Source organism: Choloepus didactylus, chromosome 27, assembly GCF_015220235.1.
Source record: "Choloepus didactylus isolate mChoDid1 chromosome 27, mChoDid1.pri, whole genome shotgun sequence".
NCBI classification, from domain to species: Eukaryota; Metazoa; Chordata; class Mammalia; order Pilosa; family Megalonychidae; genus Choloepus; species Choloepus didactylus.
In genome coordinates this window covers 6,746,584-6,769,579 of record NC_051333.1, presented here as the reverse complement: position 1 = coordinate 6,769,579, position 22,996 = coordinate 6,746,584, and the positions used below count along the sequence as shown (strand labels likewise).

The 22,996-nt window shown below is 64.0% G+C and overlaps 2 protein-coding genes across 6 annotated transcripts in view; one reads left to right on the top strand and one right to left on the bottom strand.

Annotated features, from left to right (window-relative positions):
- The window catches only part of SHANK1 (SH3 and multiple ankyrin repeat domains 1), a 43,351-nt gene extending 26,384 nt beyond the window's left edge, over positions 1-16,967 (bottom strand). For 2 of the 4 annotated variants that reach the window (XM_037820101.1, XM_037820104.1), the window contains exons 1-15: positions 16,855-16,967; positions 14,218-14,509; positions 13,838-14,041; positions 13,197-13,268; positions 12,181-12,289; positions 11,869-12,020; positions 9,958-10,125; positions 9,539-9,655; positions 5,145-5,222; positions 4,905-4,971; positions 4,331-4,661; positions 3,631-3,806; positions 860-973; positions 650-725; positions 200-226 (exon numbers count right to left, since the gene is read on the bottom strand). In XM_037820101.1, the coding sequence (XP_037676029.1) occupies positions 200-226; positions 650-725; positions 860-973; positions 3,631-3,806; positions 4,331-4,661; positions 4,905-4,971; positions 5,145-5,222; positions 9,539-9,655; positions 9,958-10,125; positions 11,869-12,020; positions 12,181-12,289; positions 13,197-13,268; positions 13,838-14,041; positions 14,218-14,466 (1,940 nt within the window). In that variant the 5' untranslated portion in view covers positions 14,467-14,509; positions 16,855-16,967. Of the gene's footprint in view, positions 1-199; positions 227-649; positions 726-859; positions 974-3,630; positions 3,807-4,330; positions 4,662-4,904; positions 4,972-5,144; positions 5,223-9,538; positions 9,656-9,957; positions 10,126-11,868; positions 12,021-12,180; positions 12,290-13,196; positions 13,269-13,837; positions 14,042-14,217; positions 14,680-16,854 lie in introns of those variants that run through there. The other 2 variants (XM_037820105.1, XM_037820103.1) reach the window with 2 other exon arrangements.
- Positions 16,968-19,296: 2,329 nt separating this feature from the next.
- Positions 19,297-22,792, top strand: CLEC11A (C-type lectin domain containing 11A). 2 transcript variants are annotated; one of them, XM_037819780.1, is made up of 4 exons: positions 19,297-19,429; positions 21,223-21,412; positions 21,700-21,891; positions 22,217-22,792. In XM_037819780.1, the coding sequence occupies exons 1-4, from the start codon at positions 19,391-19,393 to the stop codon at positions 22,660-22,662; spliced, it is 867 nt and encodes a 288-aa protein (XP_037675708.1). In that variant the 5' UTR covers positions 19,297-19,390; the 3' UTR covers positions 22,663-22,792. The 2 variants fall into 2 exon arrangements, with proteins under 2 accessions (XP_037675708.1, XP_037675707.1); XM_037819779.1 differs by lacking the exon at positions 19,297-19,429 and adding an exon at positions 20,650-20,975.
- Positions 22,793-22,996: the final 204 nt, after the last annotated feature.

Sequence of the window (22,996 nt, the reverse complement as noted above, 5' to 3'; positions counted from 1 at the left end):
CACACGCACACATCAAGAGCACCCGTGGAGACCCGCGGGCAGGAACACACTTGGGGAGTCCACGCGAGGCCGTGTGACAAGACATTTGGCACCGGAAACGTCAGCCTGGGATCATGCAATGCACACATATTTGCACAACCCACGGGGGCCCCTGCCTTCCCGCACCTGACACCCTTCCTCCCTTCCCCTCCCCTCTCACCTCCCTGGGCCAATCCCATCCATCAAGCTTCCGAAGCCAGCCAGCCAGCAGCCAGGGAGGGGAAAGGCATCAGTGAGCCCCTCTCTCCCCCCACCCCTGCCTGACCCCCTCCCCACGCTAGCACGAGGCATGGGACGCACACACTTCTATGGCACGTGACCACACTGAGATGGGGCCAGCCACACACACACACGAGCTCCCGGGGCCCCCAGGCACCCCACCCTGCTCCGTTCACCCCCATTCATTTCCAGCTACCCCACTGCTGGGCAGTCTCGGTGGCTGCTGAGGACAGTTTGAGGTTGGGCCGCGTCGTGACACCATCCCTGCCTCCCCCACCCCGAACCAAATCTCACAAGGGGCAGGAAGAGAAAGGGGGTCTGTAAGTGGCAGAAATATTTAAAGAGGTGGAGTGTGAAAGTGGGGGGCGCCCGGGGGTGTGAGGACCCTTACCTGGGGGCATCGAAGCTGTCGTAGGAGCCCACTGTGTAATGCCGGAAGAGTCTCTTCGCCTTGTCGCTGCGGCTTTCTGCAGGGGGACAAGGGGTGGCCTTGGACCCTCACTTGTGGAACCACAAGCCCTCCCAACCTCCTCCCAGCACCCCCTCAGGAAGGGGAAAGGAATAATGGGGTGGCCTGGGGGCAACTCGGGACCCGCCGTACCTTGCTTGCCGTCCTGGGAGCGGTTCGCCACCTCCTCCAGGCAGTCAGACGGGAACCAGCCGACGCGACCCTTGACCTGGCCTTCCCAGAAGCCTCCTTCCCCGATGCTAAGCACTGGGCCGGGGGAGGAACAGAGAGACATTTCTGTTTCTCTGCCATCCCCCAGCCCTCAACGTATAAGATGGCACAGCTTCTCCACGCCCCTACTGCAGGGCCTGGCTCCTGGGCATCCTTCCTTTCCACGACATGGTCCTCGTCCGCTCTGGTCGCCGGTGCAGCTCGGTTTGTTCTGCCAATGTCTCCAAACCCTCCCCGGATCTGTGGACTGGGATCCCCTTGGTAGGGACAAGTTGCACCCTGCAGGGCACGGCCCCTGCCATCCCCCCCAGCCTCCTTGCTGCTTGCACTTCCTACCTGGCTCCCTCCGCCTCCCTCTGCCTCCCTGGCTGTAGAGAAGAGAAGAGATTAGAATCCCCTCTCTCCTTCTCACCACTCACAACCAGAGGTGGCCTCCTCCCAGCCCCAACTCTTAGCCATTCTGCACACCCGGAAAACCTCAAGGCCAGTGCGTGCTGAGTGCAGAGACGGACGGCGAGGATGGCTAAGGTTACCCAGTTCTCACTTGGGGCCAGAACCCTAGGAGTAGGCTCTCCTTACCCCCATTTTACCAATGGGGAAACTGAGGCTCAGAGAGCTGAAGTCAACTAACTGCCCAAAACTCCATGGCGAGCAGGTGACAGAGCCTGAATTTGAACCCAGCTCTGCTCCGGGAGCAGATGCTTTCAGTCCCTGGCGCTCTGTGGACTGTAATGCTGCCGCCACGGATGACCATAACCAGAGAACACACACCCAAACTTCCATTTTCCCCAGCATTTTCTGTGGCTCCATGCCCACTCGGCCCTCCACATATCTTCCCTCGCTAAGTCTTTCCACCTCCTGGGTAAGGGAACCTTTGTTTGCCCATTTTAGAGACAAGGCAGCTGCAGCTAAAGCAGGGAGGCCCTGTGCCGAGATTGCTCTGGCAGACGAGGAGGGGAGTCAAGGCTGTGGTGCTTTTCCCAGCACCAATGGGTTCCATCAGAGGGTCCAGGAACCCACACGGAGGCCAAGCCCCGGGTTGGGGAAGAGAGCCGAGAACGGGGGGGCCTGGCTTCTTGGCTGGCTCTGCCGTGCCTGGCTGGGGAGTCTGGTGATCAGTCATTGTGATCGATCATCTGTTCGCTGAACAAATATTCATTATTTAGTGCCTGTCATGAGCCAGGCCCCAGGCTGGGCTCTGAGTAGAGCTATTGAACCCAATAAACGTGCTTCTTGCCCTCATGGAGCTCCCAGACTGGGGGCCATGGGAGAAATGAGTAGACAAGTTGAGGTCGGGGCTCAAGGGAAAAGAACGGGGTGTTCAGAAAGACCAGCATGGCAAAGTGGGATCAGGAAGGGTCCCTGAGGAAGCGACGAATAAGCTGAGACCTGGCAGCTCCTAGGAGTCGAGGCCAAGAAAGGCTGGAAGGGCTTTCCAGGCAGGAGGAACAGCATGTGTGAAGAGCCTGGTGTAGAAAAGAGCTCAGAGCATCAGACGGATGGAGAATAGGACACGATCCCGAGTGTTGTGGGTGGAGGGGAGTGACAGGTGAGGTGGGCAGGGGCTGCAGCCCTTGGGGGGCAGCTCGGACGCCAGGCTAAGGCATTCTGTTTTGCTTCCGAGAGCACAGGGAGATGGGGACACATCGGGGTGTAATGAAGCTAAGCGGCATGGTGGATATGGGTGCACTTTGAGGCAATGAAGTGCCTTTTATTGGAGGGGGGGTATGCAAATAGAGGGCAGCGGGTCTTCCTCTGCACAGAATATGGGGCTGGAAGTGCAGGATGCACGAGGGAAGATGCCACCCCTGGCCTCAGCATCCCTTTCTTCTTTCCCCTAATGGTGTGATCCCTGCCAACCCTTCCAGGCCCTTCCCAAGCTCCACCTCCAGCTTCCCCAGGGAAATCCGGGTCTCCCTCTTCTAGACACCTGTGGCAGGGGCGGCCTAGACGACAATGGCTGGCATTTAAGTGGCACTTACTGTGTTCAAAGAGTTTTCCATGACCTGACCCCTTTAGTCCTCATGAAAGCTCCACTTTACAGGTAAGGAAGCTGAGGCCCGGAGGCTGCCCAGCTAGGAGCAGAGGTGCCGGGATTTGAACCCAGACATTCCGGCTCTCCATCACTACACTGCAAGGGTTTCCCTGCTGCCCAGGAACTACCACATCTGCAGCACACGCTCCTGCCTCCAAAGTGGGGTTCCACCCAAGAACACACCCCCACGGCCCCACGAAGCTGCTGGTCCAGAAGAAGACTGGGGAGCCAACGAGACGGCCCTCCATGGCAGCAGCCACCCGTCAGGAAGCACCGAGCCCTGCACACCCACTGGAGCCTCACCCGACCCGTGGGGCAGGACCCACCCCCACCCGCATTCAGGAAAGAGAACACCTGCCAGGGCTTGGCTTGCACTCGGCTCAAGGGAACGGAAGGCCTGGGGGTTTCCGGAAAGCCACGTCCCCTCTGTGAGGCCCCGTGTCTCCAATTGTCCCCCCACACGGCAAGGGTGATCGTGTGCGAAGGAGACCACGCAGGCAGCACCCAAACGGCGTGCCGTGCGGCACCTGGGCCTGCCAAGGTTCATTTCCACCCCTCGGTCAAAGGCAGGAAGGGGCGTCTTGGGGCTCCCTGGGGTCTCAGCCTGCGGTGGACACACGGGGGACTCGAGAACAACCTGTCGTGGTACAGCAGCTACCTTTGATCTTCTCTCCTTTGCTCAGCGAGATCTCGCCCTCGCCCTGGGCCTGGTACGACTTCACGGCCAAGAAGGAGCGACCGGGCACGGCAGAGTAGAGCTTTCGCCGCCGCCCGCGGCTGCCCAGGGAGCCCCCAGGGCCGCTGGCCGGCCCTTCCCGGGGAGTGCCGCTGGAGCTGGGGACACAGGGGGCATGAGAGGCTGGGGGAGAGGTGGGAGGGGGCACCCGGGGGAAGCAGAGGTCCTGGGGGGGGGCAGGGGCGGGGATGGAGCACCAGGGTGGGGGAGCGGGGTGGGTTGCCGACATGCTGGGGGAAGAGGGCCTTTGGGGTTCCCTCTTCTGGCCCCCCCCAGCCCCCCCTCTCACCCTGCACTGGCCACGCTGGCCTTACCCCAGAGGGCCCCAGGATGCCCACCCTCCCCTCGGCCCCCAGGACTCATCCTTCCCAGAGTGACCCCTTCTGCACCCTGCACCCCAACCCTTTTGTCCCCAAGCCCCTGGCCTGCCCCCGCTGCCCTCTCCCAGCTCAGCTCCCCCCACCCTGGCATTCTCTGCCTGTCCTCAGGGGCTGGAGCCAACGTTTCTTTGGGTGCAGACCCCTGGCATGGCTCAGGTGCCCAGGTGACAGAGACTGGCGCATCTCCCGAGGGTGGAGGAATGGGTGGGAGAGCAGCCCCTCATCACCATGGCCCCCCTCACCTGGGCCGTCCACGGGGCTGCCTCTTAGCCTCCTCGGGGTGCCTCCCGCGGGACGGGGAGCGGGCCCGGGCTCCCCGGGGGCTGCTGGCACTCCGGAGGGTCCCGCTGCTGAGCTTGGTGCTGGGGGCCGAGGGCTGTGATGGGCCCGGGGCCCCCGAGGGTGGGCCGGGGGTCCCGGAGGACGTGGCCCCTGGGGCCGAGAACACCATCCAGTCGGGCAGGGCCATGCTCGTGTCACTGTTGGCACGCAGCAGCGCGGGGGGCACCGTCAGCCCCGCGCCCTGGGGCCCCCGAGGCCGGGCCGCATACTTGGGAGACTCCTGGAAGGGCACTGGGAGGGCAGGTGGCGAGGGGGCAGAGCGGGGACCGGGCGGGCAGGAGACGGGGCGAGAGGCACGAGGGAGGGAGACAGAGATGGGAAGTTCAGGGGGCCTGGAACCGACCCCATCGTGGCTCAGACATTCGCCATCCTCCAGGGTTTCCCCCAAGCCCCGTCCTGACCCCGACTCAGGCCCTCCATTCCCACCCCCAGCTGCCCCAGCCCTTCCCTTGGCCCCGGCTCCCCCTCGCTCACCCACGTCCTGCTCCCGGTGATTTCGGATCATCTCCCCCAGCTCAAAATTCCCAGCGATCACCGCCACCTGGAGGGAGGTGCTGTGAGGACCCGTCCAGCCTCCCCCCGTCCCCTCCGATCCTCCCACCACCAGCCCCCTTCCCAGCACCCCTAACTGTGCCCCCTCTGTACTCCTCGGCCCCCACCACCCAGCCCCTCCCCTGCACCCCTGGCACACACGCCCCACCCCGAGCCCCAGACCTGGAAGGGGGTCTGTCCATTGTTATTCTTCACGTCCTTGTTGGCTCCTCGATAGAGGAGGATCCTGGCACAGGTTTCCTGTGGCGACGGCCGGAGGCACAGGGAGAAGGGAAAGACAACGATTAGGGCCGCCATCCTCGGCGCCATCCGTGGCACCATCCGCGGCACCGCGACAAGCACTGAGCTAGGAACCGCGGGGATGGTGAGCTCTGACCGCATCTGTGCTGCCCGCACGGCAGCCACTCGCCACGTCACGAGCCCCCTAAATGCAGCCGGCCCAGAGCAAGATGCCACGAGGGTGAATGAAACACACACTGTGTTTCGAAGGTAGAATGGAAAATAAATTAAACATCTCTAATACTTTTACATCAATTACATATCAAAATGATAATATTTTGGATTACTGGGTTAAATAAAATACACAATTACAGTTAACATCACCTGCTCCTCTTTCCTTTTTTTTTTCGTGTGGCTACCAGGAAATTAAACATTATCCACGTGACTTGCGTTATATTCTATCGGACGGCGCGAATCTAAACCAGGGTTTCTCAGCCTGGGGGGGAGATAACGTGGCAGGGGGGTTAGCACCTCCCTGGCTTCCACCCACCGGATGCCAGCAGCCCCTCCCCACTCACGACAACCAGAAATGTCTCCGGAAGTCGAAAACTGTCCCCTGTGGGGCAGAAGCTCCTGGGTTGAGAACCTCAGGCCTAAATAAACCTCGTCCAGGGCTTTTTATGTTGCATGTCGGGTGCTTAGACCAGAACGTGCAAAACTCCCCCAAATCACCCAACAATTTCACAAGATGGAAATTGTCCCTGTTTTACAGATGAGGAAACTGAGGCTCTAGCATAAGTTTCTGGCTCAAGATCACATGGATTTGAGGCCAGACTGAGCTGACCTAAAGTCTTTGCTTTTGGTCACTCACTCTGCTAGACCCAGCAGGAAGAGAGCACACATCATGGAGGACGGTGGGGGCTGGGACGCCGTCCGCGTCCAGATCTGTCCCTTACCCAGGTCAGCCACAGCTCACCCCTCCCCGTCACTCTTTGGGCTCAACCCAAAGTCCTGCTCGGGCCTAAGAAGCCCCACCTGATCTGCCTGTCCGGCCCGCGCCCACCCCACCCTGCCCCCCAGCATCGCCAGCTTCATCTTTCCGCCCCTTCCCTGGCTCTCTACGCTCAGCCACGCTGGCCTCTTGCTCCCTGAACACTCCAGGCCTGCTCCTGCCTCAGGGCCTTGGCACCTGCCGTTTCCTCTGGAATCCTGTCCTTGGACCTCTGCACAGCTTGCTTTCTCCCTGATTCAGGGTTTCGCTCAAACACCTCTTTAGAGAGGCCAGTCTCTGCCCCGTGCTGTCTGAAAGAACCCCCTTGCCCTGTGCCCTGCTTTATTTATATTTTTTAGTTTGTATTTACGTGCCTCGTGATATGTGCCAGGCATTCTTCTAAGCCCATGTTAACTCACTTTCTTCATAACACTGTTTCTCTGAAATTACATTTTCTGTTTTGTTTGTCTCTTGAGCAACACCCCCCTTCTCCTAAACAGATTGTCAGCTTCAATGAGGCAGTGTGATTGTGTCCCCAGCATCTGAAATAGCCCCTGGCCCAGAGGAGCTGCTCAAGGAGAGTCTGAATGGGGGGATGTTCCCTTCCTTTGTCTTGGTCTGGACAAACCCAACCCAGCCCCCAGCTCCACTCCCCTCCAGCTCCCCCTGATGCTAATCCAACCGGCATTCACCAAGCACCCCTTGGATGTCTGCTGCCCCCCTCTGCCATGGCAGCCCACCAAGGGTGCCGGCTACAGAGGCCCATTCCACAGGGAGGGCTCAGAGAAGTCAACCCCAAGCTCAAGGTCACACAGCCAGTGGGCCAGTACCTGGGGTTCCAGCCCGGCCTTCTTATCCCAGTGCTGTGCCCCAGTCACCCGACAGCAGAGCCAGCCAAGGCTGCTTTCTGGGTGCATGGGTGTGAGTGTGTGCGTGTACACATGTGCACGCTACCAGATCACTAGACTCGCACCAAGTGCTTTGGGGCACATCTGCATCTCCTCACCCCCAGCTCCCCGCCTTGCCCAGCGAGGGGCAGAGCCGGAGCATCGCCCGCCAGCCCACCAGCTCCCCGTCCTCCGCTCGCTGAGCAGAGGGTCCTGGCTTAGCTCGTGGTTCCCTCTGCTGGGCTCCCACAGACCTCCTATCACTTATCTCACAGAATTGCAATTATTTGTTTACACATCTGCCTCTGTGCTAGACTGCAAACCCCCCCACCCTCCCTAGGGCAGGCGCCGCGCCTGATGCACCCCCACGTCCCCAGCGCCCGGCATACAGCAGGCGCTCAGCGAATGTGCATGGGTGGAATGAGGATGAAGAACGTGGGGCCGAGTCACTCCAGAGTCATTTGTTCAAGTCATTCACTCATTCACTGAGTCACTCGAGCCTTTGCACGGCACACACTGTTCAGGGCTGGGCACCGTTCAGGGCCCCGGGGGTGGGTGGGTGGGTGAGTGGGGGAGCCTAGATGGAGTCATTCACTCACTCTTTCACTCACTCATTCATTCAACAAAGTTGCTTCTCAGCCCGCTGCAAGCTGGGGCTGGGGACAGAGCAATTTACCCAACTCAGCCCCCACTGCTGAGGAGCTTGCAGGCTAGAAGCGGGCCTGGCAGTCACCAGCAGGCAAGGGGACAGGGAGGAAACCCCGGCAGACCAGTCCCTGCCACCACCACCCCGTCGGGAAGCTCAACACCCAGGAGGAAAGGCGAGGGAGAGAACTAGAAAAGGCGCTCATGTTTGTTAGGCACCTCCTGTGCCAGGCTCCCTGCCAAGAGCGAGCACATGTTGATCCACTCGACCCATTTCACAGATGAGGCGGGGGGAGCTCGGGAGGGGACGTGTCCCCTCGGACCTGCTAAGTGTAACCGCACCTGCCGTAGCATCCTTTGCACCTGTTCAAATTTCAGGGCACGGTTTCTACCTCCCAACTGGGCCCTGACTAATAACGGTAACAGTGGAGATGGCGACGGCTGCAATTGTTATTTATAACTTATTATGGCAGACTTCTACGGCTGTGACCCTTTATCCCCTCCGATCAGCTGAGCTTACTCCCATTTTGGGGAGGGGGCAGAGCCTTGGCTGCCCGGGCCCCCTGGTCTGCCCTGGGCCGAGACCTCAGCCCCGTCCCCTGCTCTCCGTGCCGCAGAAGCGGAGGAGCTGGGCGCGAGACCCGGCTCCGGGAGCAGGAGACAAGCAAGCAGGGAGGGCAGGTTTCGTTTGACAAACACCGAGTTCTCCCCGGGTGCTGAGCACACTGCTTTCTCACCACCCGGCAGCCAGCGCGTGGCTTCCTGCCAGATTTCTCAGCACGGCGAGTTCCGACGAGGCAGAAGGAGCTGAGGGCTGTTTTGGAAGACTTCCTGGAGGAGGGGAGACGGGTCCCGACGGGCCAGCAGCATCGTGCCAGCCCCTTCAAGGGCAGGGGGTGTCAGGAAAGGGGTGGGGAGACTGAGGCTCCAAGGGCCGGGGTGGGGGGGTCTCAGGATCGCCTGGAGTCTGGAAGGCCGATATGCTCAGAGCCATCAAGCACCAGCTCGTGCCAAGCAGCTGCCACAGCGCGGCACAAGCTGCTGACGGGATGCCCCCTGCCGGCTCTTTACTACCTGCCCCTGTGGATGCTCCGGACTGTCCACCTGGCCCCGAACTGCTGCAAGTTGCCACGCGCTCTTGTCTTGCTCCTCCGCCCCCACGTGGCACCTGCACACAGCCGGAGATGCCCCACTGCCAGCGGAAAGGAAAATCTGGGGAGGGGAGGACCCACTGGGCTCGCGCTTCCTGTGACAGCCTCGGCCTCTGGGCTCTGGTTCTGTGCACAGGCTGTGCCCTCTGCCTGGCACACCTGCCTGCCCCTCCTACTTGGCAGACTCCTGCTTGTCTTGCAGCTCTGATCACAGGTGGCACACACTCCAGAAAGTTCTCCAGACCATCCCTCACCCTCCGCCAGGACCAAGCCGCAGCCCTGGGCTGGGCTCCTGCAGGGACCTGGAATCCCCGGGACCCTGCCCTGAGCTGTCGGGGTCATCAGGTCATCCGTGGGCCTGACCCCGCAAGACCACAAGCCCCCTGGGCTGAGGAGCTGTCTCACTTGCTCGCTGCCGCTCGATCCCCAGCACCCAGCTCTGGGCCTGACCCAGCGGAGGCGCTCGCTAAATATTAGTTGAATGAATGAACGAGTGACTGAATAAGTGAATGAATGAATGCATGAACAAGCAAATGAACAAAGGTGTGAACACATGAATGGGTGAATGAATGAATGAATGAAAGAAAGCAGGGAAGGCATGGGGGTGGGGCCGGAGTCCAGGGGCGGCCTGATGTGGGCGATGGGGAGTTGCGGGGGGCGGACCTTGTTGTAGAGGGCGCAGATGTGCAGGGCCGTGTTCCCCGAGGCATTCTGGGCCCCGGGCTCAGCCCCGTAGAAGAGCAGGTGCTCCAGGTGCTGGGAGTGACCCCGCTGGCAGGCCTGGGAGGACAGGGAGCGGGAGGGCTAGATTTAGACCCAAGCAGAGCCTCCCGGGCCTCCCTTCCTCCAGGCCAGGGAGCCCCCCGCCCACCCCCTTTCTCCTCTCTGCCAGTGTCGCGGTCACAAGTCCACACGTGCAGGCCGTCCCGGGCTCGGGGTCCACTCTGGCCCGTTAGGAGGGATGCAGGGACCTGTCCCCCAGCCCACGCCCCCTCCCCCTGCACCTTCTCTTGGGGGACTGTGCTGCTGTGATCCCCGCCCCCTGGGAGGACCCCAGCCCCTCCGGGCCACATCGGGGGCACCTGGTGTGTCTCCTGCCAGCCGTTCTCATCAGCCACGCCCAGCTGGGCCCTGTTGTACAGCAGCAGCTCGCAGCACCGGGGGTCGCCCCCCACCATGGCCGTGTGGAATAGGGGGGTCAGCCCGCGGCGGTCCTTGTAGTTGGGGGAGCCCCCCAGGTCCAGGAGTGCCTAGGACGGGGCAGGGAGCCCAGGAGGAAAAGAGGGACGGCGGTCACGGGAAAGCGGCTCATTCTGCAGGGTCGGTGGGGAGGGGGCAGGGGGCCTGGGTGCCCCACACCAGATGGGGGTGGTCTCGGTTGTGCCATTATGGCCCTGAGCAACCTGGAGGCAGGCTCTTCCCCCTCGGGGCCTCTCCCACCCCCTGGGACTCGGTGTCCTCCAGAAACCACCCCCCAATCTGACATCCCTCACCTTTCCCCACAGGGGTGGTCTGGGAGGAGCCCCTGCAGGACCTGGACGCTCAGTGACCTCGGCTGCCCGTCCACTCCCCAGGGTGGAGGTGGGGGGACAAGTAGGGGTGCAGCCTGGACACAAGGGGGCCCTGGCCACCTGGGAGGCACTACTGGGACCAGGGTCGCCATGATGGGGCACAGAAGACGGAGGCCTGGGAAGGGGTAAGCACTGTCCGACAGAACCTCCTGCAAATGACGGGGACGCTGCATGTCCGGGCGGACCAGTATAGCAGCTGCGTGTGGCTGGGAGCCCGAGGAGCGGAATTCTTAATTCTATTCCCTTTAATTAGTTTAAATTTAAATAGTCCCGTTTGGCTACGGCTACTGCACCAGATAGTGCAGGTCTGGGAACTGGGGGGCTGTGAGCAGGATCTGGGTTTGGGGGTGTGCAGTGGGGGGACATGAAGGGGCTCTGTGGATTCTGGGGGGTGAGGCAGATCTTGGGGGCTGGTGTCTGACTCATTTAGGATAATTTGAGAAGGACCTGAGTTTGGAGGAGGGCGGTGAGGGCCCATTCAGCTGGGGCACCGTGAATTGGGGTGCTCACCGGAGGCTCCGGACCTTTGGGGTGGCCTCTCTTGGTAAATGTACAAGAGGGGCAAGTGCCCTGCGGGGAGAGGGCAGGTCTTTAAGATAAGACTCTGCAAGCCAGCTCGGCGTGTGGATTTTGTGGGCATTTGGGGTTTGTGTGTTTGGGAAAGTATAATTTGGGGGCTTGTGTGAGGAGGGGGCTGGATTTGCACATGGGAAGAGGGGGGCCATCGGGGAGGTGAACGGGTCAGGGTTTGGAAGCACAGGTGCAGGGGCTGGGATGGGGCCCGCGAGGCCAGGTGGAGGGGCCGTGTCTGCAGGCTGGGGTGGGGGGGGTTCTCTCTCTGGGAGCACACTCTGCGTTTTAAGGAACTTGAGGAGGCTCGACGCCCCAGGGGGACAGAGTTAGGGTCTGTGTTGAGTGGGGTCTAGGGAAAGAGATGTTCTGGGCATTTGGCGGAGGGGGAGATCTGGGTGTGTGTGGGGAGAGTATATGACCTTCCTGGGGGCAGAGGGGGGTCTGTCCGACCATCAGCAGAAGCTGAGTGAGGGCTGGACGGGGGGTGCACCTGGGGGCCGCAGGGGTCTCTAATTCAATCGGAGGAGGAACATGAGGGGATGTGCATTAGGGCAGGCATAGAAAAGAGCCTGTACCGGGGACATGGAGAGGGGCTGCTTTCCACCAAAAAGAAAGAACTGGGGTTTGAGAAAGAACAAAAGGGAAAGGAAGTGAGAAAGAGAAGGGAAAAGGATGGGCACATAATGGGTTTGTGGGAGGGGGCATCTGGGAGGCAAAATGAGAGAAGGGTCAGAGGGGGGGTCTGGGCCAATTTGCCCTGTTTGGTTGATGGGGGAAACACAGTACTTGGGTGGGGGGGTCTCTGAGCCCACATCTCTGGGGTGGCAGTCGGGGGTCTGGCAGCCTCACCGTGAGAGCCAGGCAGTGGCGGGCACACGCGGCCTTGTGCAGGGCCGTCATGCCGTCCCGAGCCCGGAAGTCGATGTGCGCCCCACCCAGGCACAGGGTTCGAATCACCTCCACGGAGCCTTCGGTCTGGGCAGCCAGCGTCAAGGGGGTCTCTGGGGTGGGAGGTTGGGGGGAGGTACAGTCCAGTTGCACGCGGCCCCTTTGCCTCAGTCCCCAGCCCTCCTCGTTTCCCAGACCCCACGTTCCTGGCTCCCCGGTTCTGCACCCCCAGCCTCTCCCACAGCCCCACCACCACCCCGGCCCCCTACCCACCTCCCGAATCCGAGTCGTGATAGTTGGGGTCAAGGCCTTTGTCCAGGAGCCGCGCCACCTTGTCAGACGTCCCGAGCTGCACGTACTCCAGGAACTTCTTTAAGCCCGTCTGAGAGGGGAACGGGCCGGTCAGGGGGCAAAAGGGAGAGAGCGAGGGGGGTCCTCGGACAGCTAGCACTATAAGCTGCCTAGGCCCCTGCAGCTTTTCTAGTAGCCGCCTTAAAGAAAATGTTCCATTTTACTGACATTAATTTCAACAATACATGTAATCAAACCCAATAGAGGCCGACAATGACCACTGCCATAGTGTAATTGATATAAAAATTATTCACGAGAAATTGTACACGTTGTTCATGCTACGTCAATAGAATCCGGTGTGTATCCGATTCTCCCAAAGCAGTTTGGTTTGGACTTGCCCTACTGCTGGCAAGCACTCACTGCCCCGGCCAGTGCGGGTCTGGGGGCCGGGGAGCCCTTAGGAGAGGGAAGAGCTGGATGTGGGGGCACGATGGGGGACTGGGGGTGAGGATTGGGGGGGCCTGTTGTCCCACATGTTGAGAATCTTTCTCTTCACTTCTGATCCAAGCAGCCCCCCACCGCCCACCGGGCCTGCAGAGAGGAGGGCAGGGACCGGGAGGGTGGATATGGCTGGCGGCAGGGTGGGGAGATGCTTGGCTTCGATGGAGTTTTAGGCGATGGGATTGGGGGAGCTGCAGGGATCTTAAAACAATCCCCAGGCAGAGGGCAACTGGATGTCAGGGTCACAGGCCACGGAAACTCAGGATGAGAAGGGGGAGTCAAAAACAAAGGAAATTGGAGCCAGGTAGAAATAGCACAAGGCAAAGAAGAGGTGGGGGGCCAAAGGGGAGTAAGCAGGGGTTATGTCATTTGGGGTGGCCCCGAATGGGATGGGGCACCCCAAGTTAAGGAGGGGAAGCTGGCAGAGGAATAGAAGGCTGGGGGCAAGGAGGGGTGTTGGAGAGGGGCTCCAAAGGGGCGCACAGTGGGGTTCTCACCTTGGTGTGCAGCTTGGCCAGCTGCTTCTCATCCAGGTTGGTCTGTTTGTAAACTCGGGTCTTGTACCGGAACTGAGGCCCGGGGTGCGTGGGACAGCGGGAGAGACACAGAAACTCAGAATCAGTGTCCTGGGGAGGAGACTGGGGCACAGGGTCTGCCCCTGCCCCACCTCCCTCCCCTTCTGAGCTAGGGGTCAGCTCAGAGCCTTGGCTGGGTGAGCAGAGGGGCAGGCTGGCTTTCCCCAGAGGGCTGGGCCCTGGTTGGGCAGATGAGTGGCAGCCCTCCCCCCCACACGGAAGTTAGAGCCTGGATCCTCAAGAGAATGTTCTAGAGCACCTCTGTGTGCCTGATCCTGCCACACCTGTCCCATCTCTGTAACTGGGCCAGGAGAAGTTTAAGGGGAGAGGGGGGCAGGGGACTGGCTCAGGTTACTCAGCAGCCAGAGGCAGATGAAACGCAGATTTGAACTCAGGCTTCTCCCCCTCTTCCCTGGCTCTGGGGCACCTTGAGATCTGGGATAGCCCCTTGTTAATTACACTCTTGGCTGGGATAAGCCAGGAGTGGGGTGCAGGTGTGCTGGGGAGTTGAGGGGCTCCCCTTCTCCTGCCAGGGAAGGGGCTGAGTGGGCTGTGGGCCTCACCTCCAGGTAGGGCACCCCCTTCTCGAAGGACTGGGGGTACTCGCGCAGCAGCCGCTCCTCCTCCAGGAAGTTGGCGTCGCGGCCGGAGGTGGCAGGCTGGAACAGGCCGTAGTTGAGCACATCCTGCAGGCTCTCACTCAGGGCGCAGAGAATCTGCTGCTTGGCGGTCCAGATGGTGGCGTTGGGGTTAAAGCGCAGGCATTTCTGGGGGGGTGGGGAGGTAGGGGTCAGAGGCCAGGGAGGAGCCTGGCGTGAGCTGGGGGGAGGGGCGCATATTCTGAAGACAGGAGCGGGAGGGGGGAAGCATGGGGGCCGGGGTGTGTCTGGAAATGGGAGCATCCCGGGAGGCGCCCCCTGCCACCCGCCCCCTGCCCGCTCACCGTCTGGTGCAGGTCTGGGATGCCGATCCGGAAGACCATCATGCTGAAGTGGGCGTCGTCCGGGACGGACATGGAGCGGCCCTGGAGGCCTCGGGCCGAGGCCTGGCTACCAGGTGGCCCGCTGCCCTGGGTCCCCCGGGGGCCTCGCCCGGGCCCGTCTGGGGAGCTGTCGGACTCTGAGCCCCCCTCGGGGCACTCGCTGGCACTGTGCTGTTCTTCCTCCTCGCTCGACGCGGGGCTGTGGGGCATCGTGGGGCCACGGGGCGACGGGGGACGGCAGCATCACAGGCGGCTGCAGAGGCCGAGCAGAGACGTCAGACTCGGAGCCCGGGGAACCCCTCGGAGGCCACCGGCAGCCACGGGGCAGCGGGAAGCGGGAGCAGGCAGAGGCCGGGCGCACCACACCCCCGACGCTCGCGCCGCCTCCACGCGCGCGCGCTCGCTCCCGCACACGCCCCAGGCCCCGCCACGCTTCCAGCGCGTCTCCTTCCCTGCCCTTGGCCCCCTCGCAGCCCCCCGCCCCCCCTGCGCCCCACTTTGCCGCTGACCCAGCGTCGCTGTGTCCCAGAAACCGCAGAATCACCGCGGGAGCTACTGGCCCACTTTGGCAGGCCACAGAAAAAGCGGCTAAAATTAGCCAAGGACAGACAGGTGGACGCGCCCACCGGCGTCCTGCCCTCCTGGCCCCAGGCTGGCCCCTCACCCAGGGCCTTCGCCCCCTCCTCCTGGATAGCTGGGGCGGGGGTGGAGGGGGAGGGCTGAGGCCGGGATGTAGTGAGGGAGAGTGGGAGGTGCCCGTGAGCCCAGGGCGGGAGCCGAGGCCGCGTGGTCCCGGAGCGGGTGGGACCAGTGACTCCACCGAGTGGCGAGTGGCAGCGGCCGCCTGTGCAGAGGGCCGCTGGGAAGCAGCGTCCCAGGGGAGCAAGAGGGGCTGAGGGGGGCTGCCCTGAGGGAGCCGTGAGGGGTGGCCAGTGGAGGCTGTTGGGGGGCATCTGGAGAGGACTGGTTCTGCGTGGGGTTGGGCTGTGCCCCATGGGTGGGTTTCAGGCACTGGTGCCTCCACGCCCAGGGACCGTAGAGTGAGAGACTGGGGACAGGGTGGGAGGTCATCAGGTCATCTCTAGACCCCCACTGTTCTGCTCCCCTGAGGCAGCCTAATGAGGGTGGGTCCCAAATGAGGTCTGCCTCCCCCAGGTTCTCCCCCACTCCCCCCCAGCACCGGAAACCAGAATGTCTGGTCTGGTCCCTCCCCCCCACGCCAGGCCCGGCTCCTGCACCGTTGCCATGGAGATGGGAAGCAGTCGAGGGTACTGCTGACTTTGGGGGAGTGGGGATGGGCTGGGGGGTTGGGGGAGGGATGACAAAATGTGTGTGTTGGGGGGAAGAGTTCCAAGAGCTGTGGGCAAGCATTAGCCAGGGGCCAGTGGGCCCCTCCCTGACGTGTGGCCGGGGCGTCGCAGCCCTCTCCCCCTCCAGGTACCCCGCAGCGCCGCCCCACCCTGCCTCTGCCGAGACCCCGGCCTCCTCCGAGCCCCCCTCCTCGCCCTTCCCCACACCCCACTTGGGACCTGGGGCCTGAAGCCACTCCCCCTCGGCTGACCCTGGCTGACCTCCAGCCTCAACTGGGCACTGGCGAGGTGACCGGTGGAATGAAAGAAAAGCCGGCCAGGGCCCCCAGCGCGCGCGGCGGCCCCCAACCCCCCGGGGCCAGCTCCGGCCCCTCCCCCTCAGGCCCCGAGGGAGGGAGCGGGCACACTCCGCCGGGGCGGCATGAATCAAACGCTCCACGGCTAAGAATAGCTGGCACGCAGCTGGTACTGAGACGGGCTGAGGAATCGGCGGGGGGGGGGGTGTAGAAAAGGGGAGAGAGGGGGTGCCCTGGGAGGCTGCGGGGCAACGGGGGTCGGCCACGCCGGCCGAGAGCGGAGCCCGGGAGAATGAATGGAGGCGGAGAGAGGCGCGGAAGGCGGGGAGAGGGAGCTGGGTTTGGGGCCAAGAAGCTGGTGGGGGAGAGCCCCGGACCCGGGAGAGGGGGCGGGGGCACCCGGGAGCGCGACTCGGGGGCGGGAGCCGAGGGGGCGCGCCGGACGGTGGAAAAGGGAAAGGAGACGGGGTGGGGTGGGGGGAGCTTGGGCAGGGGTTGGGAGGGGATTGGAGGAGCCTGGAAGGAGAAGCAGGGGGTCGAAGGGGGCGGAGGAAGCCAAATCCTGCACCCCCCCGACTGGGGGTGGGAACCCGGGTGCCCTGGGGGAGGGACCGCGAGCAGAAGGGCTGCAGAAGGGGGCAAGGGGCCCGGGTGGGCGAGGTGGGGGAGTGGCCGGGTAGGGCCGGGAGGCGGGTTCGGCGACGGGAGCCCTTAGCCCAGGAGCCCGGGCGGCGGGTTTGTGCCGGCGGCTCTGCTGGCGGGACATGGGGGGCGCCCCCTCCCATGAAGGCTGTGATCTGGGACCCAGCACCGGGGACCGGGGCGTAACCCAATTTGGCGTTGCCCGGGGTGACGCTCCCCTCCTCAACCCGCCCCCCCCAACCTGGGCCCGGAGCCCGGCGCGCGGCCAAGGACGTCCGGGGCGCCCCCGCCCCCTCCCGCAGCCCCGGCCCCGCGGCTCCCCCAAACCCCCGGATCCCCGGCCCCCTTACCTGCCTGGCGGGGCTGCTGAGTCCCGGTCGGCGGCGCCCGCGGCCCCTCCCCCCTCCCCCCACCCCCCACCCCCCCGGAGCCGGGGAGACCCTCAGGCCATGCCCCACCGCCCCGGAGGGCGAGCGGGCCCGGGGAGGGGGCGGGCGGAGGCCAGGGGGGAGGGCGGGGGTGCCGCGGACCTCACCCCCCCCGCGGGCCGGGCCTGGCCATCCGCAGAGGGCCCCCCTGCCGCCGCGGCCGCCGCGCCCCTCCTTGCCCGCCCCCGGCTGGGTCCGGCCCGGGCGCCGCGGCTCCTTCTCCTCTTCCTCCGCCGCTTCCTCCGGCCGCCGCCGCCGCCGCCCGCTCCGCGCCTCCTCTGCCTCCCTTCTCGCGCTCTCGCTCTCCGTCTCTCCCTCACCCTGTCTCTCTCGCTCTCCCTCCTTCTCTCTCTCCCCTCCCTCCGCCCTCTCCCCTCCCTCCGGGAGCCGGCGGAGACATCGCCCCTCCCCGCGCCCCCAAACCTCGCCCATCCCCCCCACCGCCGGCTCCGCCCCTCCCCCCGCCCTCCCCCCCGGAGCTCCTCACTGCCGCGGGGTCCCCAAACCCTGACTCCACCCCTGCGTGCCCCCCCCGTCCCCTGACGATGGGGCCCCGCCCCCCAGGGGGACCCACACACGGGCCCCAGGAACCCCCTTCCCCGTGCACTCCCCACCGCCTCTGTTCACAGCAGGGCACAATACATATTTGTTGCTGGAAGCTGAACCCCTAGATTGGGCAGTGGGGACTACAGATCCCTGGCTCGGGCCCCCTAAATCCACCCCTGCACACCTCCCCCTGATGGCAGGGGCACACATGGACACAGCTGACCCACACACACACACTTTGCCGCGAGACACAGGTGTGTGAAGGTGCCAGCTGACACCCACCGAGCAGCCCCCATGCACACATGTCCCCACATATCCATGCTCTCTGGGGCAGGCACACCCAGACACTGCAGGCCTGGGTGCACCTTGCTGCATGTATTACACCTGGGTGCCAAAACATGCTCACGTGTGCAAGCCCGGATCTCCAGCAGAGGCACACAACTGTGGGGGTGTGTGTGTGCACGTGCTCCCGACGTACTCACCCACCTGGCCACCTGTGGGTACCACACACTTATTGAGGTGACACTGAGCCAAGCCCCAGTTCGCGATAATTATTGTGACATTCATTCGGCACCTCCTTGGTGCCAAGATCTGCCTGAGGTTGGTTAAGTCATCTCCTCTCACACCCAAACTCTGGGCTAGGGACTTTCATCATCTCCATTTAATAGTGGGGGAAACTGAGGTACAGAGAGGCTAAGTAACTTGCCCAAGGTCACACAGCCCAAAAGAGGTCATGCCAAGGACAAGGGACAGGCAGGCTGCTCTCAAAGTCTTTGCTTACCTACTACTGTGTACCGCTGGGCGCACTCACAGTTGCATACCTTCGTTCATTGTGCACACTCAGACACACCCAGACATCTCCTCACAGCTGGCACATACATGTTACATGCAAATACACAGCCAGATGTGTACAGATAGCCCATTCTTGCCCATGTGGGACATGCCCACAGAGCAGGACGGATCCCAAAGGACAGCGGGTGGGCGTCCCGTGGCCCAGGCTGCCTCCTCCCCAGCCCCAGCATTGCCTCAGGGGCCACCAGCCTGCACAGTTCCAGCAGCCTCTGCATGCACCTCCAGCTGCAGGCTCTCTGAGGTACCCTGGTACGAGCTAGAGCAGATGCCGCCACCCCTCGTGGTACCCAGCCCCAGGAGGCCCCCTGCTCAATGCACACCCACCTTCCCAGGTGGTGAGCAGCTGGGCTCTGGCAGACTACAGCTGCCCGTGTTGGTGCCAGCCGCGAGAGAGGCCACACAGCCCTCTACAGTTTACAAGGCCTTTGGGGCTGGGCACAATCTCATGGGGCCTCCAGGCCCTGGTGAGGGGACCCCAGGACCTGCCCAAGGTCACTCTGCCCTCTGAGTACCAGGCTTTTTGGAAAATGGGAGGCATCTCCTGGGCTCCCGGTGGCCGAGGGCAGATGCACTGCTCTTGCTGGGAGCCAGAGAGAAGCCTTGGCTAGCTCCCGCCGCGCTGGTGACCTCCAGCAGGCCCTCTCCCAGCCTCGGTTTCCTCCTTTGGAGAGTGGGCCTGGTGAACCCAGGCTGCTCTGCCCCACGCTTGCTGGCTCAACCTGCCGGGGAAAGCCCCGTGGTTTAGAGTGAGCAAGGCCTCCTGCTCCCCTGGCCCCTGCCACCTCCCTCCCGCCTCCCTCGCCACCTCCACCTCCCACCCCAGCCCCTACCACCGCCACCCTGGGGCCCCTAAGTCCCTGCGACTTAGACACACCAGGCTCCTGGAAGCCTCGAGACCCCTGACCAAGCTGTCACCAGGCCAGGAGTGTCCTGGCCTCCTGTGTACCCTGCAGGTTGACTGGACACCTACCAGGAGCTAGTCCCCAACACCCCCCTCCAACCCCCATGCTAGCTCGGGGATACAACTCCGAACAAGAGTCCCTGCCTTCACTGGGAGGAGATGGACAACAAACGAATAAACAAGATTACACCAAAAAAGGTACAATGGGGTGTTTTAATACAGTAACTCCAGGCAGAGAAGATGCTTTCGATAAAAGGGGGAAGGGGGAGGGAAGGTGTCCGTGAGCTGAGACCTCAAAAGGAGAAGGTGGGAGAGAGCATCTGGGAGGAGGACAAGCCTGCTGCAAAGGCTGCACGGTGGGGATGAGCTTGCCCTCCCAGTAAGAGCCCCCGGGACGCAGGGAGTGGGGGTGATGAGGTGGCCGAGGTGCAAGGGGGCTCGTCTTCCCCCCTGGCAGGCTGAGGGCGGTTTGGCTTCCCTCCTGCCTGTGATGGGAAGCTGGGGAGCAGGGGAGTGGGGAATGACGAGATCTGATTTATGGCTTGGAAGGACTGCTCTGGCTGCAGCCGCATGTAGCACAGATTGGAGGGGCTCAGGAGGAAGGAGGGGGAGAGCAGGGACATGCGACTGCATCTCTAGGTGGGAGACAGGCATGTCCCTGAATAATCAGAGCTCTCAGGAGTGGCCTTCCCTGATCCCACCTCCCCAGGCCAGCCTCCTAGCCTCTGACTCTGCCCCAGTCCCTTTCCCCTGGGGCGGCACTGGGTCTGTATGTCTGCGTGTCAGCAGTGTGTCCTGCCAGCAGCTGCAGCCCCCAGCATCGCCCCGCCCAGGGCCCGGCCTGCAGGAGGCTTTCAATACATCGCGGCAGATGAGTCCCAGAATGCAAACCTGCCAGAGCTGGGCACACGGCCACACGCCTGCTCTTCACGTGTGTCCCCACAGGCAACCCCCACCCTCACTCACACGCATCTCGGGGGGTGGGTGAGAGATGTGGGGGCAGGAGTCGCCCCAGAGCCTGAGAATGGTGGGAGAGCCTCCTCCATCAGGCTGTGTGGACAACGGCAGGGACAGGATAAAAGCCACCCTGTGGTCTCCTGCCTCCACCTGCCCGGCCAAGGGAGGGGAAGGGGGCATCCCACCATCACCCAGGCCTGAGAGGGTCCCGGACCCCGGCTGGGCCCTGCCACCCCCAGGATCCCTGGGAGAACCGGCTTCGTCCTCTTCCTGCCCACGGGAACCTTGGGCCAGGGCAGAAGGAAAGAGCGGGGCGGATGCAGGCTCTGGAAAGTGGGCGGAGGAGGGGGTGTGGGGACACCCAAGGCGGGATCCAGTCCTTGGAACGTTGGAGGTTTCCGGCCACAGAGACAGGGCCTCGGGGGAGCCAAGAGGGGCGGGGAGAGAGACACAGAGGAAGACAGGAGGACCAACAGAGTGGGGGAGAGGGACGGGAGGAGAAAAGCTAGGAGAGGCGGGGACCAGGGGGCCAGCAGCTTGCAGACAGGGCGCTAGCGCACTCCTGTCTCCAGAGACACCCCCACCCCAGCCCCTGGGACTTCCCAACGTCTGTGGCCTGGGGTGCCACCAGCCGAGCCTGATGCGGGTGGCCTGGCTCCTCGGGGCCCTGGTGGTCCTCCAGCTCCTCAGCTTTGGCCAGGGGGCTCGGGGAGCCGAGAGGGAGTGGGAGGGAGGCTGGGGAGGCGCCCTGGAGGAGGAGCGGGAGAGGGAGGCCCTGATGCTGAAGGTGAGCTGGGCAGGGTCTCCGTCCTGGGGCGGGGAGGTGAGGGTGGGGGGCGCGGATGATTGCATGCTTGGGAGAGGGGAGTTCCAGGGTTAGGGAGTGGAAAGCAGGGGCTCAGAGGATGGGGCGGCTGGTTCTGTAAAAGGACTCCGGGGCTTCAGAGCTGGAGAGGGGCCGGCAGGGTGCGGGAGGGGGTCATGGCCCAGGGGAGAGGCAGGATGGGATTGACCATTTCCCCCTCTTGCCCCAGCACTTACAGGAGGCCATGGGGCTGCCCCTTGGGAGGGGGGACGAGAGTCCTGCCGGCACCCCTGAAGACACAGGAACTTTGGAGGCCGAGGAGGACGGGCAGGGGGAAGAAGAGGAGGTGGAAGCAACGGCAACCCCTTCCCCCCGCCCCAGCCCCTCTCCCACCCCTGAGGACGCCATCACTTACATCTGTGAGTATCCAGAAGCCCCGCCCTACCCCCAAGCCTCCGCGGCCACTTTCACCAAAATGCCCCGCCGGTCCACTGCCCTGACCTTTCAGTTGTCCAGCGCCCAGTCCGGAGCCCCTGCGGACCCAGGAGCCCGGGGTCCCCGGCCCCGCCTCCCAAGAGCCCAGGCCAATGTTCCCCCAGCCCCGCCCTCAGGAACCCCAGCTTCCCGGACCCCTCCCCCCGGGTACTCGGGTCCCGCGGCCCCCTCTCCAGGCGCCCCCTCCAGCTCGCTCCCTGTCGGTCCGCAGTGGGCCGCCTGGCCGGTCTGGACGCGGGCCTCCACCAGCTGCACGTCCGTCTGCACGTGTTGGACACCCGCGTGGCGGAACTGACCCGGGGGCTGCGGCAGCTGCGGGAGGCGGCGGGCGACACCCGCGACGCGGTGCAAGCGCTGCAGGAGGCTCAGGGCCGTGCCGAGCGCCTGCACGGCCGCCTGGAGGGTGAGTGAGCGCCGCACGGTGCTGGGAGAATGGTGTGCAGGTGGGGGACCGGTGGCAGGAGGGGGCCCCGAAAAGCCTGCGCGAAGTGAGGACCCCCGGAGATCTGCAGGGCCGAGCAGGGCGCCGGGGGAATGCGGAAAGCGGGCGGGGCACTGGGGTAGGCCCTCCGCCCCTCCCGGCGGCGTCGACCCCTCTCCGTCCGCGGCACGCCCCCCTACGGTCCCGCCCCCCACGGTTTGGCCACGCCCCCGGAGGCCCGGACTCTCCACCTCCTTCGTCCCCGGGGCCCCGCCCCCGGCGACTCTGACCCCGCCCCGTCCCGCAGGCTGCCTGAAGGGGCTACGCCTGGGCCACAAGTGCTTCCTGCTCTCGCGCGACTTCGAGGCGCAGGCGGCGGCGCAGGCGCGCTGCACGGCGCGGGGCGGGAGCCTGGCGCAGCCGGCGGACCGGCAGCAGATGGAGGCGCTGAGCCGCTACCTGCGCACGGCGCTCGCGCCCTACAACTGGCCCGTGTGGCTGGGCGTGCACGACCGGCGCGCCGAGGGCCTCTACCTCTTCGAGAACGGCCAGCGCGTGTCCTTCTTCGCCTGGCACCGCGCGCCCCGCCCCGAGCCCGGCCCCGCGCCCAGCTTCCCGCCGCACCCGCTCAGCCCCGACCAGCCCAACGGCGGCGCGCTGGAGAACTGCGTGGCGCAGGCCTCGGACGACGGCTCCTGGTGGGACCACGACTGCGAGCGGCGCCTTTACTACGTCTGCGAGTTCCCCTTCTAACGGGGGCCGCTCCCTCCCGGCCCGCTCCCGGGGGGCGGGGGGCTCCTGCGGGCCCGGGACCCCCTCCGTGCGTGTGTCTGCCCTACACACCAGGCCCGCTCTGGCGCCAATAAAGCCTGGTGGAATCTGACAAGAGCGGCGGGGAGCACGGGGGCACTTTGCGCCTTGACCTCGCCGCGCGCGAGCCGGGAAGGGCCAGACCCTGACCTTGGGGCGCCTGCCTTGTCCGGCTCTCAAGTTATCATCTGAGCCCCAGAATCAAAGAGAGATGGAAAACACGCGTGCTCACGCTGCAGAGAGCTGCACCCCCATCGTGCCTCTACTTGCCGCCTTA